The 15,529-nt window shown below is 37.6% G+C and overlaps 1 protein-coding gene across 1 annotated transcript in view; it reads left to right on the top strand.

The window, feature by feature from the left end:
• Positions 1–15,529, top strand: part of LOC134649375 (angiotensin-converting enzyme) — a 265,129-nt gene that overhangs the window by 43,676 nt on the left and 205,924 nt on the right. The window contains exons 8-9 of the mRNA XM_063504100.1: positions 8,094–8,337; positions 12,653–12,751. Coding sequence (XP_063360170.1) covers positions 8,094–8,337; positions 12,653–12,751 — 343 coding nt within the window. The remainder of the gene's footprint in view (positions 1–8,093; positions 8,338–12,652; positions 12,752–15,529) is intronic.

The following is a 15,529-nucleotide window of genomic DNA, read 5'->3' as shown; positions in this document are numbered from 1 at the left end:
GAGGGACGGGTAGTCTATCTCGCGGCGAGATACTGTCGCGCCAATCCTGTGATAGCCTGGCTGTTTATCATTATTCAGCACTTGACGTACCTAGTGCTAGATTGTTGGATAATCCAGGCGATTCTTACATATTATATTAGCTACGTAACATGATAGGCTTTAGGTAATAGGCTATATTCTCAGGCTTATGTAGTGTTATAAAAGATGGCGCTAGTATTTCTAATGCGAAGATTTTTCATCTACATAAGTAATAACCTATCAGGCCAATTTGAACATTCACTGATACCTATTAGAATAAAATCTAACTGATATCATTGAAATATCGTGCATTTTGTTCGTACATGGCCGTAGGTACATGATTTGGCGCGGGCGAGGCGCACGATAGCTAAATATCATATCTAGATGTCATTTAAATATCGATCGTTAGCTAGATATCATTTAAATATCATTCTAATGTCAATGTATACGTTCGGAATGGCCTGTATGTCATCGACCGAGCGAAGGGTCTCTAAGCGCTCTGGTTTTGATGCGACCTTGACGATCGTGTTGATGATTGGCGCGCATCACGAATTTTACTTCATTTCGCAAGCACCAATCAGCGCGAGCGATCTTCAAGGTCGTATCATAATTTCATAATCATAATCATTATCAAATCATAACAAATTGTCAAAATATGAATAATCAGGCTCTCTATCTTAATTAAAAACTGATTGATTGAAAGTAGATCACGAAAGACAAATAGCGTTAAGATGCAGTGTTGCCGTCTCACATAAACTGTTTCAACATATGGAACGTGCGTATTAGGAAACTGAGACAGTACGCTATTATATTTCGTGTTACGTCGTTCGCTAAATTGCAGTGCAACTTTTTTGTTTTATTGAGAGTGAAATGAAACTCGTTGGATGATTCATCTAAATCTGTTCGCGTGAAGAGGTAACGGACAGACAGACAGATTTCCTTTTATAATATTAGTATGGATACTGATAATTGTATACTTATCACGTCCAGATGCACAACGTACCTATTTAATAAAGATACTTCACTTGAAATAGTTAACTGTTTGACGCACCATAATCGGTCGGCCGCAGTATAGAAAGTTCACGGAAATTAATACTCTAACGATTACGATACCGTTGCACAACTCGCGAGTCGCGCATCTCGCTGCGCCCGCGCCGACCAATGATGTACAGATCTGGAAGTGCCGCTTAATTATTTTCTTTAATTTGGAACGTAAGTCGAAAAAGCCTTAAACCTTGAAAGAAATTAAACCATAATAACTGTCTAAAACGATCTGGGGGTAAGTAAGGCAGCAAAGCAAAGGAGGTACAGCCACATTATACGTACGTACATACGTTTTATAAACCAGTGTGGCTAGGCTACCACCATTTTGGCACTGACATAAAAGCTAGCGTGAACATAACTTACTTTCTGTGCATCTCGCTCGTACTAAGTGCAAGGGAGATTTGTATAGAAAGTAAATTACGTAGACGTTGGCGTATATGTCAGTGTTGATTGTGGTACCAGTGATTCATGGTACCTACGGGTACAGAACTCATAATTATAAATGTTAATATAGTTCAAATGCATTGACGATGACGATGTCTTCTGAAATATCGGGACCAAAAAAAATTCACAGTTGTGCCCCTGGTTCAATCTAAGATTTTCGCTTCGCTCAATCAATATAGTATTTTTTCTACTCCCGTACTTTTATTTGTCATTTAAAGGTTCGTGCACACATCTTTAAAACCCTATCTTAAAGTTGTCAAGACAAGTCTTTAGTCTATTCCCTAAAAAAGCATTTGTGCATACACGCAGTATCTTTTTGGCTCTTTTACGATACTTCGTGTAATGGCCACTTAAAAAATAGATTGTTGCCAACCTTATAGTCGTAACACACTGTCGCACCGCAATGTGACCTTGGTTCGTCGCACCCATAAGTGAGAGCGAGAAAGAAATATATCTTTCTCGCTCTCGCTTATGGGTGTGAATGTCATATCTGACAAATAAGTGAACCATAGACATGTTTTTTTTAATTTCATTCATTCTTTTCCCGCTCGTACCCTCCATTCTTTGCTACTTCTTGAATATTGTAAATCTTGAATATGAATACTATTGTGCATGTCGAATGAAAACTTAACTTTTGTGTTTTTAAAACAGAGTGTCTTTCAAGTTAAAATGGATGAAGTGAGTGTCTACGCCTGAAGAAATATCAGTAATAGCACAAGAATCACTAAAAACAGGTAGATACCGTAGGTAGAAGTCCACTAGATGACATGAAAAATATTTGTTAAATTTACAATTTTATTTCAAAGTAAGTGTTTGGTCGTAGAAAAAGTATTGTATGCAACGTTGTTTAACTGAGTCAAAAAATACTCGTGGTGTCTTTATAAAATACTATTATGCAACCGTTGTTTAAGAGAGATCAAAAAACGCGAGTGGCGTGAGTAACAATTTGAGGCGAAGCCGAAAATTGTTAATAAAGACGCCACGAGTATTTTTTGACTCAGTTAAACAACGTTGCATACAATATTTTTTCTACGACTAAGCACTTACTTTGAAATAAAATTGTAAAAACAAATATTCTTATTCAAGAAGTAGCAAAAATGGAGGGTACGGGCGGGAAAAGAATGAATGAATGAATGAATGAAATTAAAAAAAAAACATGTCTATGGTTCACTTATTTGTCAGAGATGACATTTAAAATAAGGTTGGCAACACTGTATTTCATTCAATATTTTTTAAGTGGTCATTATACGAACTATCGTAAAATCGCCAAAAAGATACTGCGTGTAAGCACAAATTATTTTTAGGGAAATAGACTAAAGACTTGTCTTGACAACTATTAGGTAGGGTTTTAAAGGTGTGTGCACGACCCTTTAAATGACAAATAAAAGTACGGGAGTAGAAAAAATCATTAATTAGTAACCGCTGTCACTTCCAGCTTAGTTTTTTGTAGAGCAAAAGCGGTCAAGTTCAGGGCACTCCACTTAACGGGCCACTTTGAACCGTGTTTTGACACAGCGTTAATGGCGGCCCGATTTTATCTTTTTATTCGTTGTTTAACCTTTTAACCGCCATAGAATACGTCATCGAGCGTGCTCGTGTCGCCGGGGGGTACGAAGTTACACAAAGTTTTGTCTTATTTATCAGACAGCGGCGAAACGAGCCCGATTTCGTGTGTCTTATATATTAGTCTACGGCGGTTAAAAGGTTAATATGTGACGTTCCACTGCAAAAGGTACCTTATGGCGGCTGGCGCTTACGCTATTATTAACGCCGCTCCAATATTCAGCCGGGGCAATGGTACCTTTTGCAGTGGAACGTCACATATCTTTAATATTTCATATCTAGTGAAGCTCTAAATCATTTCCCGAATTGCGCCGTATACAGACATTATAAAATTTAGAGGAAAGGGGTCGATCTATTCTCCATAACAACCTAGTTAGACCTCATTTTCCTCTCTGGATATTGACACTGGAAAATATTTTTACCGAATTTTATGTATTTTAGTCATAGCTATGCCCATAGACTAGGAATCCTCTAGACGGAGTTTAGAGCAATTATTTCATGAAACCGATGCTGCCAAAAATACTGAGGTGCGGGGGACGAGGTGAGCGAGTCCCATGCCGTGATTGGTCCGTTCAAAGACACGGACGTCACACAAAGACACTTTGACTCGAAAATGGAATAAAACTACCGTATATTTTTGGCAGAGGGGGGTAGCGCTACTATGCTCAGTCTGGAGATGTCTTGTCTGTGGCTACGCCCGACCTGAGACTGTGTAGTACGATCGTGTCAAATAGTGAATGTGACAAGATACAAACAGCAACACTCTTAACTGTCTATCGGTGGACCTTATGCCTTTTGTAATAAGGTTTACGAACTGTCAGTTAACAGTGTGGGCCATGGTACCTCAACCAATCAGAGCTAAAGACCGGTATATCCAGTGATTATAGCGGCTGCAACGTAACTGATCGTAGTAAAAAAGACTGAACCTGTATTTTGTTAAAATATTGTCAGATTCATGACAGAAACAGACTTACGAGGGGCGAACTGAAAGTTTTTAGAATAGAGAAAACGGTAGTGAGTAGGCATCTTTATTATATTGCGTGCTGAAACTCTAACCAAATGTATAAACTTTCATTATAGGAGAATCACCCTGAAACGCTAAAGGCTCATACTCCCAAAAGTCCCAAAGCCCTTTTAGTATGGCGATTTTGAGTCATCAGATGATTGCTGCTGAAAGTATTTACAATTTTCTTAGTACAGTGGAATCTCGATATCACGAATCTCAAGGGAAACGCCAAAAATTTCGTATTAGCGAGGTTTCGTCTTATAGAGGGTATTGACTTAGGAGGTTTTTGTTAGTCATAAAGAGGTTCCGAATTATTGAAATTGATTTTTCAAGATTCTTTGGTAAGTATATAATTAAGTGGCCCCACAGACAAGACTGAGCATAGTAACGCTACCCCCTCTGTCACTCATACGGTAGTTTTACTCCATCTTCGAGTCAATCCCGTGCCGTGATTGGTCCGTGTCTCTGAACGGACCAATCACGGCACGGGATTCGCTCACCTCGTCCCCCCGCACCCCCGTATTTTTAGCAGCATCGGTTTCATGAAATAATTGCTCTAAACTCAGTCTAGAGGATTCCTAGTCTATGAGTGGCCCATCCCAAAAACTTTCAGTGCTACCTATGTATAATGTATATGCTCGTTATTTACTAATTAGGGCAGTAATTAAACTGAAGTTTTTATAAGAAATGTGAAATGTGAGCTTGTAATAATTATTGATATAGCGTGTGGACTCGCAGTTATATTTCATATTTTATAATGGGTTTTAAAAGAAACTAACTATACAAAACATAATCCAGTGGCCATTCATTTGTTATATAATATTAAGGATGACTCACGTTAGACTGAGCCGGGTCAGGGCCGGAGCTTCCGGCGCTTACTTTTCTATGACAAATGACCGGTGATCACGTGATGCTTTCCATAGAGAACGAAGCGCCGGAGATGGCGGGACGACTTACAGCCATATTTGAACAAAAACGTCACTTTTGACACTTGTTTGACACAGACGTATCCAATCGATACCTATAGAATAGAATAGAAATATTTTTATTCGTGAGCACAAACACAAAAAAGAAAATTATACAAGCAGAGAAACATAAAAAAGGAGAAAGTGCCACGAAATGGTCTCACCTCAGCATGTTGCTGGCGACTTCCAGCGCTGATCTTCCGATGAGACCATCCGGTGAGACATATCGTTTCGACATCTAATATTTGACGTATCTTAAAGTTCGAATATGGCTGTTAGACAATAGACACCTTTATCAGTGACTGTCCGGAAATAGCACAACAACGGGAGTTGTAGAGATCAAGGGGAGAGGCCTTTGCCCAGCAGTGGGACACTGTAACGGGCTAAGAAAAAAAAATCTGCACACATAACTAATCATAAAAGCCCTCTGAGACGCGTTCAAAAACCGCAAATTTGTAGCAGCATAAAGATAAACAACAAGTTAGTAATGACCACGGCGCGTAGAATCATTACATAAGTATTCTGTTCACATCTCATAGACATAAAATACAAGTAAGTATATCAAGTTAGTGTTGGTTAAGACTCGAGTCCTTTGAGTCCTTCTGCTTTAAGACTCGACTTCAGACAGTCTTTTGTAGAGACTCGAGTCCTTTTCGGAGAACTTATATTTTTTTACAAATTACTTGAAAATGCATTGCCTTTACATAAAATTAATGGATGTACTCGTACCTAATAACACAAATCAACAATAACGCCTATTTCCTTTACTGTTATTTAGGTAAAACCTATAAAATTGTTGACTGAATCTTTATACGGAGGCTCGAGTCCTTTTGAGTTGCGCTTAAAGAAGACTCAATAAAGGACTCGACTCGGGACTTAGAAGTTTTTTAAGCTCTGAGTCTCATAAAAACAAGTCGAGTTCTTCAATTTAGACTCAAAAGACTCGAGTTTCTACTAACACTATCTCAAGTTCGTATTTCCCATAAACACCTAATAACAATGCGCACCTTATACTTGTATCTTAAACCCTATCGTATTATCTCAAGCACGTAAACAAAGCCAGAGAAAGCGCGGAAGCGGCCGGCGCGGAAACTAATACGGTTACTAGTGTTATATAATTCCAGTAATCCTGAGATAGTAGAAAGTGTAGAAACTGGTTAGTGAGCTATTTATCTGTTCGATTTAAAGAAATACAGTTCTTGGTCACGTCTTACGGGAAATACAGGCCTTTTCGAACGTACCGTAAAATGGGGTGAGTAGGGTTCGCGGGGAGAGTTGGGTTATGAATGGGGAGAGAAGGAATGAAAGGGGGGTGAGATGAGGCTACTGCTACAAAAATAATGTATTCCAATTTAAAATGGAGCTATAGTAATACTCATAATAAAAAAAAACGATCCAACAATCTTCCAAAATCACCTTTGTATGAAAACCCAACTCACGCCAAATACGAGGGACTAGGTGAGGTGGGTTTTCCTGTTTATCGTCAAAGTTATGAAATGGAACTACCCAAAATAAAATAAAAACTAAAATACAAACGTCCGGAACACTTATTATATACACCATTCAGTTTGCATATGTAAAAATAAAATGTTACCGAGGTTTGAATGTCAGTTTTGCGCCTACTCACCCCATTTTACGGTACCCTGACTGTAAATTAACGTCTGCGAACGATGATTAATCTTTGAATATAATTTAAAAGTGGAAAAATTCATTATCTTGGGCGAGACTTGAACTTTGCTTCAACACACACGTTTTAATGAACACTTTGAACTGCCCACCAATGGACCTAATGCCGTTAGAATAAGGTTTATAATGTATCAGTTGATATTACGGATGGCAATGGTATAATAGTAAAAGTGACATTTGTATACACCTACGTATATATGAAACTTAACGATTACTTGTATCCCTGCATTAAATAAATGTCTTAATATCTGTCTTAGAACTTTCTCTGTCTATATTTGGATTTGAACTATACATTTCTACGGATATCGTACGTGACAGCGTGATAATGACACATACCTACATATTTAGTGTAGTTTAAAATTTTGCTCGTCAGAATCAGAATTAACCCTCCGCTATATCACTAGCTATTTTATTTATATTAAAATGATACTGCTAGGTTATGCAACGATATACAACTGAAAAAAAAAGAAAATTAACATGTCTAATGTTCGTGATTTTTTTCTATCGACCCACATTTTCCTTTTAAGGTTTTGCTTGGAGTGTGCTCTTGCAAGTATAGTCTAGTTTCCGCATTATTTTTTTCATGGGATTTTCCCTTTATTGACACGTGTCAAAATTCAAGATAATACCTACAATTTTGCACTAGCCTCCTCTTAAAAAGTGACGTTTTTTTTATCACATGCGCGTTCACATTTTTTTATCACGCCATATGCCAAAATAGCCACGGTATATCGGTATATCTAAAACAAGCCCTATAATCACGCGTATAAAGTTGATTACACAGTGTAGAAAATAAGAGCGTTAGTTTTTGAGAATGAAACGGATTCGCGTCCTTAAACTAATTGATGCAACTAGACTGTGACAGCAACCGTGCGTTAATACAATGGTGGCAATCTTATTGTTTCATTTGTTATCTTAAAAGTTTACTTACGAAATGTTGTGTAATGTCACGTTTGTTCGGCCTGTGTAATGTGTGTTTGGTTAAGGGCTTTAACCTACCTAGTGGTTTTATAGAAAAAGTAATGTGTGGTTTTTAATTTGATTTACTTAAATCCTTTCGAGAAACTATAACAAATCGTAAATGTAGATTAGCTTACAGTTTGGTTAGCGATTTATTCTTAGGTATTTTTTTTCAACGTGTTTTGTCATTTGGCTAGTATAGTCATTATACGTATTAAAAAATCAAGATATTATTATCTTATTGATACGGTTTTAACACCCCCTGACACTGACTAAAATAACTGACTCGGTTTGACATTACATCTCAAAGTTTTTCTGTAGTAAAAGAATTGCGTTGCGATAATTGCATCTTTTTACATATAATGTTTTTGATGGGATATGTATTTACATGGAATTTTCTTCCACAGGTTTCCACGAGGCCGTAGGCGAGGCCATCGCCCTCTCCGTCTCATCCCCCCGCCACCTCCAGACCTTAGGCCTCGTGCAACGCTCAGTGGCCGACACGGCCCATGACACCAACTATCTCTTCACTCAGGCAATGGACAAGCTGGCGTTCCTGCCGTTTGCGTTGTCGATGGATAGATGGCGCTGGGATGTGTTCACGGGCGATGTGAGGAAGGAGCAGTATAACTGTCATTGGTGGAGACTAAGGTTTGTGTCATTTTTAGATGATTTTAGCGTCTCCTTGGGCAAAAGCTTGCACTTTTTGGCCGTCTGATGGGTATGTAACAGAACTGGTACTTTAGATATCTGCATGTGTTGTTGTGTACGTCTGTCAAATGCATAAGTATCGTCTCAAGATAATTTCCGTTTTCCCAATGCCGTGCTTCCGATTCTCCCACCACACAATTCGTACATAGCCAATTTTAGGGTCCCGCCGCTGAGCTAACGGCTCGGCCACGACATTGAGCGACTTGCGACGGCGGCAGCGATAACCATACGTTGGAGCAAGACACAGCGATCGGACCTTTCGTTTCCACCTATGGTTGTCGCTGCCGCCGTCCCAAGTCGCTCAATGTCGTGGCCGAGCCGTAAGCTTTTATTTTCCCACTATTTCATGTAGAATGCGTCCTAGTTATCCCACCATCTATTTTTTGGTCTGCCTGCACCCCATTTCAGAACATTGTGTCATCGTTAGCAGACGTTTCTGATTTAATACAATATAATATAATTATATATACCGGGTTCCACTCCGTAACCATTTTGGCAGATTTAACAAGCCCAAGTTATACAAAATCGTTACTCTGGATAGAGAGTACCTTCCACACTAAACTGTAGTAATATTGTACTAAAATTGAAAACATTACAAACTCAATCATCATAGCGGCGATCAAACGTAATAGTAAAAAGTATAGGGTAAATCACCCACGCAGCGCTCACGTAGCAATCACGTTGAGGTAAATGGATGGGCCCCGAGGCCTGGGTAGCCATTTAAATCATAATCCGTTGGATAACCACGCATAAGAGATGGGGTGACCACATGTTACTTTAGTAAACGGGGCGGTCTTATGCATAGTTTTTCATTAATTATCACTGGGGAATCATTTTGAAAATAATTAAAAATATAACAATTGTACCTATTATTTATTGTAGTATAAGTAACTTACCAGCAGGACCTCATTTTTAGGGTTCCGTAGCCAAATGGCAAAAAACGGAACCCTTATAGATTCGTCATGTCTGTCTGTCTGTCCGTCCGTCTGTCCGTCTGTCTGTCCGTCCGTATGTCACAGCCACTTTATTCCGAAACTATAAGAACTATACTGTTGAAACTTGGTAAGTAGATGTATTCTGTGAAACGCATTAAGATTTTCACACAAAAATAGAAAAAAAAAAACAATAAATTTTGGGGGTTCCCCATACTGTGAACTGAAACTCAAAAAAAAATTTTTCATCAAACCCATACGTGTGGGGTATTTATGGATGGGTATTTATGGTCTTCAAAAATGATATTGAGGTTTCTAATATCATTTTTTTCTAAACTGAATAGTTTGCGCGAGAGACACTTCCAAAGTGGTAAAATGTGTGTCCCCCCCCCATGTAACTTCTAAAATAAGAGAATGATAAAACTAAAAAAAATATATGATGTACATTACCATGCAAACTTCCACCGAAAATTGGTTTGAACGAGATCTAGTAAGTAGTTTTTTTTTAATACGTCATAAATCCCCTGAATACGGAACCCTTCATGGGCGAGTCCGACTCGCACTTGGCCGCTTTTTATTACTTTTTACTCGTATTTACATACAAAATTACAAATGAACAAAAGTGAATTTAAATTTTTACAACACTTAGTGTTTTTTTTGTTACATACGAGGGGCGTTCAAAATATTCTCGGTATTGATATCTTACGACCTCTTCTAAAATTTCTTTCGTTACTGGCCGCTAAGGTTTATTCATTGACATTAAAAAAAAGTATAATTCGAACCGAGATAGTCTTTTGTTTTTCTGCAATTGCTGAACAAACATGAACATCCTGTGCGAATTGACAATGTTAACTAAATTAGAACATCGATGCGTGATAAAATTCTTGACAAAACAGGGTAAAAATCAAAAAACCATAAAAGAGGAAATGGATTGTGTTTACCGTGAGTCTGCTCCTTCTTTATCTACCATTCAAAAGTGGTCAAGCGAGTTTAAACGCGGAAGGGAGAGTATTGAAGATGACCCTAGACCTGGCCGGCCTGTAGTAGCTACTTCACAAGAAAATATTGATAAAGTGGAAAAACTTATATTGGAAGATGGTCGAGTGAAGGTAAAATCTATAGCACAAGTAACCAATCTCTCTATTGGTACCGTACATGATATTATACATGACCATCTTAATATGTCAAAAGTAAGTGCAAGATGGGTTCCGCGAATGCTGACTCGGCTTCAAAAAGACATGCGTGTAGCTTGTTGTTCCAATTTTATTGACCTGTGCGGTGAAAATCCTGATGAGGTGCTGCAAAGAATAGTTACTGGAGATGAAACCTGGGTTCATCATTATGACCCAGAGAGTAAACAAGAGTCCATGCAGTGGCACATTAAGGGTTCAGCTCATCCCAAGAAGTTGAAGGTCATCCCTTCAGCTGGCAAGGTCATGGCCACGATATTTTGGGATTGTGAAGGAGTATTACTAATCGATTATAAAGAAAAAGGTGTAAATATCACAGGACAGTACTACGCTAACATTCTACGTCAATTAAAGGATGTAATTAAAGAAAAGAGGCGAGGAAAGTTAACCAAAGGTATTCTGCTTCTGCATGACAACGCCCCCGTCCATACTGCTCATATTGCCAAGGCAGCTATTGTTGAACGTGGGTTTAAAACTGTTACTCACCCACCGTATAGTCCGGACTTAGCCCCCAGCGACTTCTTTTTGCTCCCCAATCTTAAAAAGGATCTGCGTGGAAATAATTTTTCTGACGATGAAGCATTGAAGGCGGCAGTGGAGGAGCATTTTTACACGAAAGATAAAAAATATTTTTACGAGGGATTAAAAAAAATAATTGATCGATCTTTTAAGTGTATGAACATAGGGGGGGAGTATATTGAAAAATAAAAATATCAAACTTTTCGTACTTGTTTGTTTTCATTCTCATACCGAGAATATTTTGAATACCCCTCGTAAGTAGGTATTTTTTTAACTAACAAGCTTTGATTTTTTGGTGATTTAACTACAAACGTGAATACAAAAGTATTACAGTTACAGTGGTTCAGAATCTTAGTCTTATAATTAAAAAAAAAAACATTAAATTAATGTAGTCAAGCGCGCGTCCTGTGCTAAAAATTTACTGAATTGGTTAACATAGTCCATACTAAACTCATCATTATGACATAATGGTCATAATGTGTATGCCTGAATGCTTCAAACAATTAATCGGCGCGATTGTAGGTCAGCCAAGTATTTCAATAAAGATTGATGTAGTTGTACAGTCCAACTTTCCAAAAATATTTACACGCCTTTAAGACACTGATAATAATTTTGGAACGTTGGCGTGTAAAGTTGTTTGTGAAATCGAACGTACAGATGAAGTATTTAATTATCTAGTTATCTGATTTGATTGATAGCTTAATATGGTTTGGTGGAAATATTATATGTTTCGGAATCACTTTGCCTGAAACTAGCGATGTAAGCACCTAATTAAGACTTCTACTAGTTGCTTAGTATTATGTTTGTACTATGTATACGATACCAAATAATTATGAAATGTGAACATGTTACCCCATATATGGAATGTAATTGGTATATTTAAGTCTGTGAATGTAATGCAATGTGAGCGTTTTCCAAAAAAAGTGTACATTTCATTCATGTCTTCAAAATATTGACTTCTTGGGCTCATTTTACTCGGAATCATTTGTACATTCACGCCTCATACATAAAAAAATGTGTCCAAAAAATTCCTTTCCAGATCGTCACATTCTTGTATGATTTTTTTTTTATTTGTATGAACGTGACGCACTGGAAAAAAATTTTTTCATACAAAATTTTGGGACACATTTTTTCATGTATGAGACGTGAATGTACAAATGATTCTGAGTAAAATGAGCCCAAGAAGTCAATATTTTGAAGACATGAATGAAATGTACACTTTTTTTGGAAAACGCTCATGTATGTAAAAGCAAAGTTTCAATATGATTGCAGTTTGAATGATTTAATGAAGATGATTTAACTACCATGACATGCGTATGTCAATAATGATGACAGACTTGTTGGTGCTCCTCATTTTTAAAAAGGTGGACAAAAAATCTCAAAATCGGGAGGACTCTAAATAGCCGAGGAGGTCTTGTGTCTTGGCGTTGGTTGGGCAACAGCAGCACTGGGAAATAAAGACTCTCGATCATAATATCGATAGTTCTAATCATACTTACTAATATTTAGGACAATGTGTAGACAGATTCAAAAGTTAATTATGATGAATTAGAATTAGATGATGTCAGGAAGTGAAGTGATAAGACAGATGTTAATGAAGACCTCTTGCCACAGGGAGCAGTACCAGGGCATCAAGCCGCCAGTCCTCCGCTCCGAGCTGGACTTCGACCCTGGTTCCAAGTACCACATCCCCGCCAACATACCCTACATCAGGTAAGTCTTAGTGACTTAGTATACTTTAAGTGACCTGAATGTCGCTGAATGTCGGATCACAGAAGCGCCTGGCGTCCGTTGGCTCGTTACGTGGAAGACATCCGTAAGATTGCGGGTCACTTCTGGATGAGATTAGCTCACGACCGAGACAAGTGACGTACTAGTACAGAGGCCTATATGCTCAGCAGTGGGCGATAAATGGCTGTTATGATGATGATGATGATGAATGTCGCTTACGAATGCAACTCTTGATAATTTGGAAAATTATACCGATGAAATCAATATTTGGTTTGATGATATTGCATGACTAAGCAAAATTTGATGTGTGTCGAACCGAAATTCTACCGAAAATCATTAGAGTAAAATTCGTAAATTATACTAGTGGTGTGATTTTATATTCGAAATGTGTTAAATGTGATGCGCGGGACTAAATTTGAGGTACAAGTAGGTAACTACGGAAACAACGGAAGAAATGAAAATGAAATGAAGCGAATTAATGAATGAATTAACGATGGAGTAGTACCTAAGTATTTTCAGGAATAACGATCATGGAAATTACTAAAAGAAGCGGAATGGTCTCTCTGCTTTGTCTTAAGGTTGACTGGTAGAGAATGCTTTTGGCATTAAGTCCGCCTTTTGTACGATAAGTTTTTCTTTTGTGCAATAAAGTTTAAATAAATAAATAAATGATTACACATAATAAAGATCCCAGTATGTATGTCAGTACACATGTGATATATCAAATTAAGAAGTATCATGAAGAACGTAATAGGGTGGTGTGATACCATGATGATTTATAATAGGAACCTAGAAAAGGCAACGTAAAAATTCTGAAATCTCTTTTGGACACAAAATAATTCACATGGAATAACTTGACCTGGTTGCTTAGTATTTTAAATATTACATTATTATATTATTATACAGAGCCCACTGTGTCCCACTGCTGGGCAAAGGCCTCCCCCCTCTCCTTCCAGTCGTCCCTGTTCAGTGCTACATCTGGCCAGCCTCTCAAGAAGGAGTCCAGGCCATCCCGCCATCGCCGACGAGGCCTGCCGGCTCCCCGGTTAGACTCGTGGGGCTCCCACTCTGTGGTTAACTTGGCCCACAAGTCGTCCGGCATTCGGCAGACATGACCAGCCCAGTCCCATTTTAACTTAGCCGCTTTCCGAGCTACGTCTATTATTCGAGTCTTAGAGCGCAGCGTGGTGTTTCGGACTCGATCCCTTAATTTTACACCTAATATGCTGCGCTCCATAGCTCTCTGGCAAACCCCGAGTTTAAACTTCTGAGCTTCCGTCAAAGACCAGGTCTGAGGTCTGATATTACATTATCTTGCTTATTTTCTGTCTCATAATTTTCATTACCTCCCCATCCCATCCCACCCATATCAGGGCCCGATTCGGATTTTGAAATATACATCTATTAGATATCTTTTAGACATCACCAAGATACGATAACGATATGTTTAAGATCTAACCTGTCAAATTTGACGCGCGATTCTGGAGATACTCTTGAACGATTTCCACAAGATAATATGATTTAGAGATCCAATTCACATCTAATAGATATCTAACTCTATCTAACGTAAAAGTGACATTGGTTGCCCGAATTGCGCTGCAAAAGGGAACTAGTTGAAATCTAAACTATAACGTATCTAGAATGGATCTAGTACGTGTCGTCTCTTGTGAATATCTTGAAGTTCGAATACGGCAGTCACTCACACAATTGGTGCTAAAAACATAAACAAGGCAGTTACCTCTGATTACTGTGATCATGTAATATGAATTAAGCAAATTGCATTTGCAAATACGTAACTCCGTTACTTTGTTTATGTCTAGCATGACGACTCATTATGATTTGAATTTAAAATGAATTACACTGTTTTTAGAATGACTTAAGTAAGTAAGTACATTATATTTACTTTACTACGCATGTAAATATAACTAGCAGGTAAAAAATATTTTGCATTTTTTTACTTAAATTACTTAACTACACTTAATATAAAGGCAAGTGAATAAAATATACGTCACATAATGCTTAAAAATCTTTTCGCAAACTCTCTTTTTCATTTCATTTTTTTTCATCCTTCCCGATTTACCTTCGACCTTTTTAAAAAAATTCAAAGAATTTTAAAACAATTGTTCGCCCTAATTTGTCTCAAATTTTCGTAATATCAAGCACAAAATTATTATATCTTGGTGATCTATTTTTTTAATATTATTTAATACTTGGACAAAATAAATACTCAGTTAAAACTACTTACACATTTTTTAATTATGAACCAAATACTTACCTAAGTTTAAAGATTATCTTGTTGTGTATTGCTTCAATTATTTAACTCTAAACGAGGTGTCGCAATTTGTCTCGATCTTAATATCTTATCTATCATTCGTCAATCACTAAACCATAAATACATTTATAATTCCAACACAGACACCAGAATACCTTGACGTTACGTAAATATTATGTAACATCCTTATATTTAGTAATATTCAGCCTAACCCGTAACTTGTATGTGTACGAGTATGCATAATTATAGCACTCAGCTCAAAAACGGCTCAACTGCGCATAAACTTTAACTTAAAGGTATACCTTTTAGAAACAAAGCCACATTTCATTTTCATGAGCTAACGTGAGACAAGTCTAATCAGAGATTCAGACTAATCTAAGTTATAAACTCCTTGCAATTAGGTTCATAATTGCGTGGCAAATAAAAAATATTTTAGTCGTTTTAGTTCTGAGTTAATTGCGGTTACTAACATGCAATGTAATGTTTTC

This window comes from Cydia amplana, chromosome 7, assembly GCF_948474715.1.
Source record: "Cydia amplana chromosome 7, ilCydAmpl1.1, whole genome shotgun sequence".
NCBI classification, from domain to species: Eukaryota; Metazoa; Arthropoda; class Insecta; order Lepidoptera; family Tortricidae; genus Cydia; species Cydia amplana.
The sequence above is the reverse complement of the archived record's forward strand: the minus strand, read 5'-3'. Positions and strand labels throughout refer to the sequence as shown.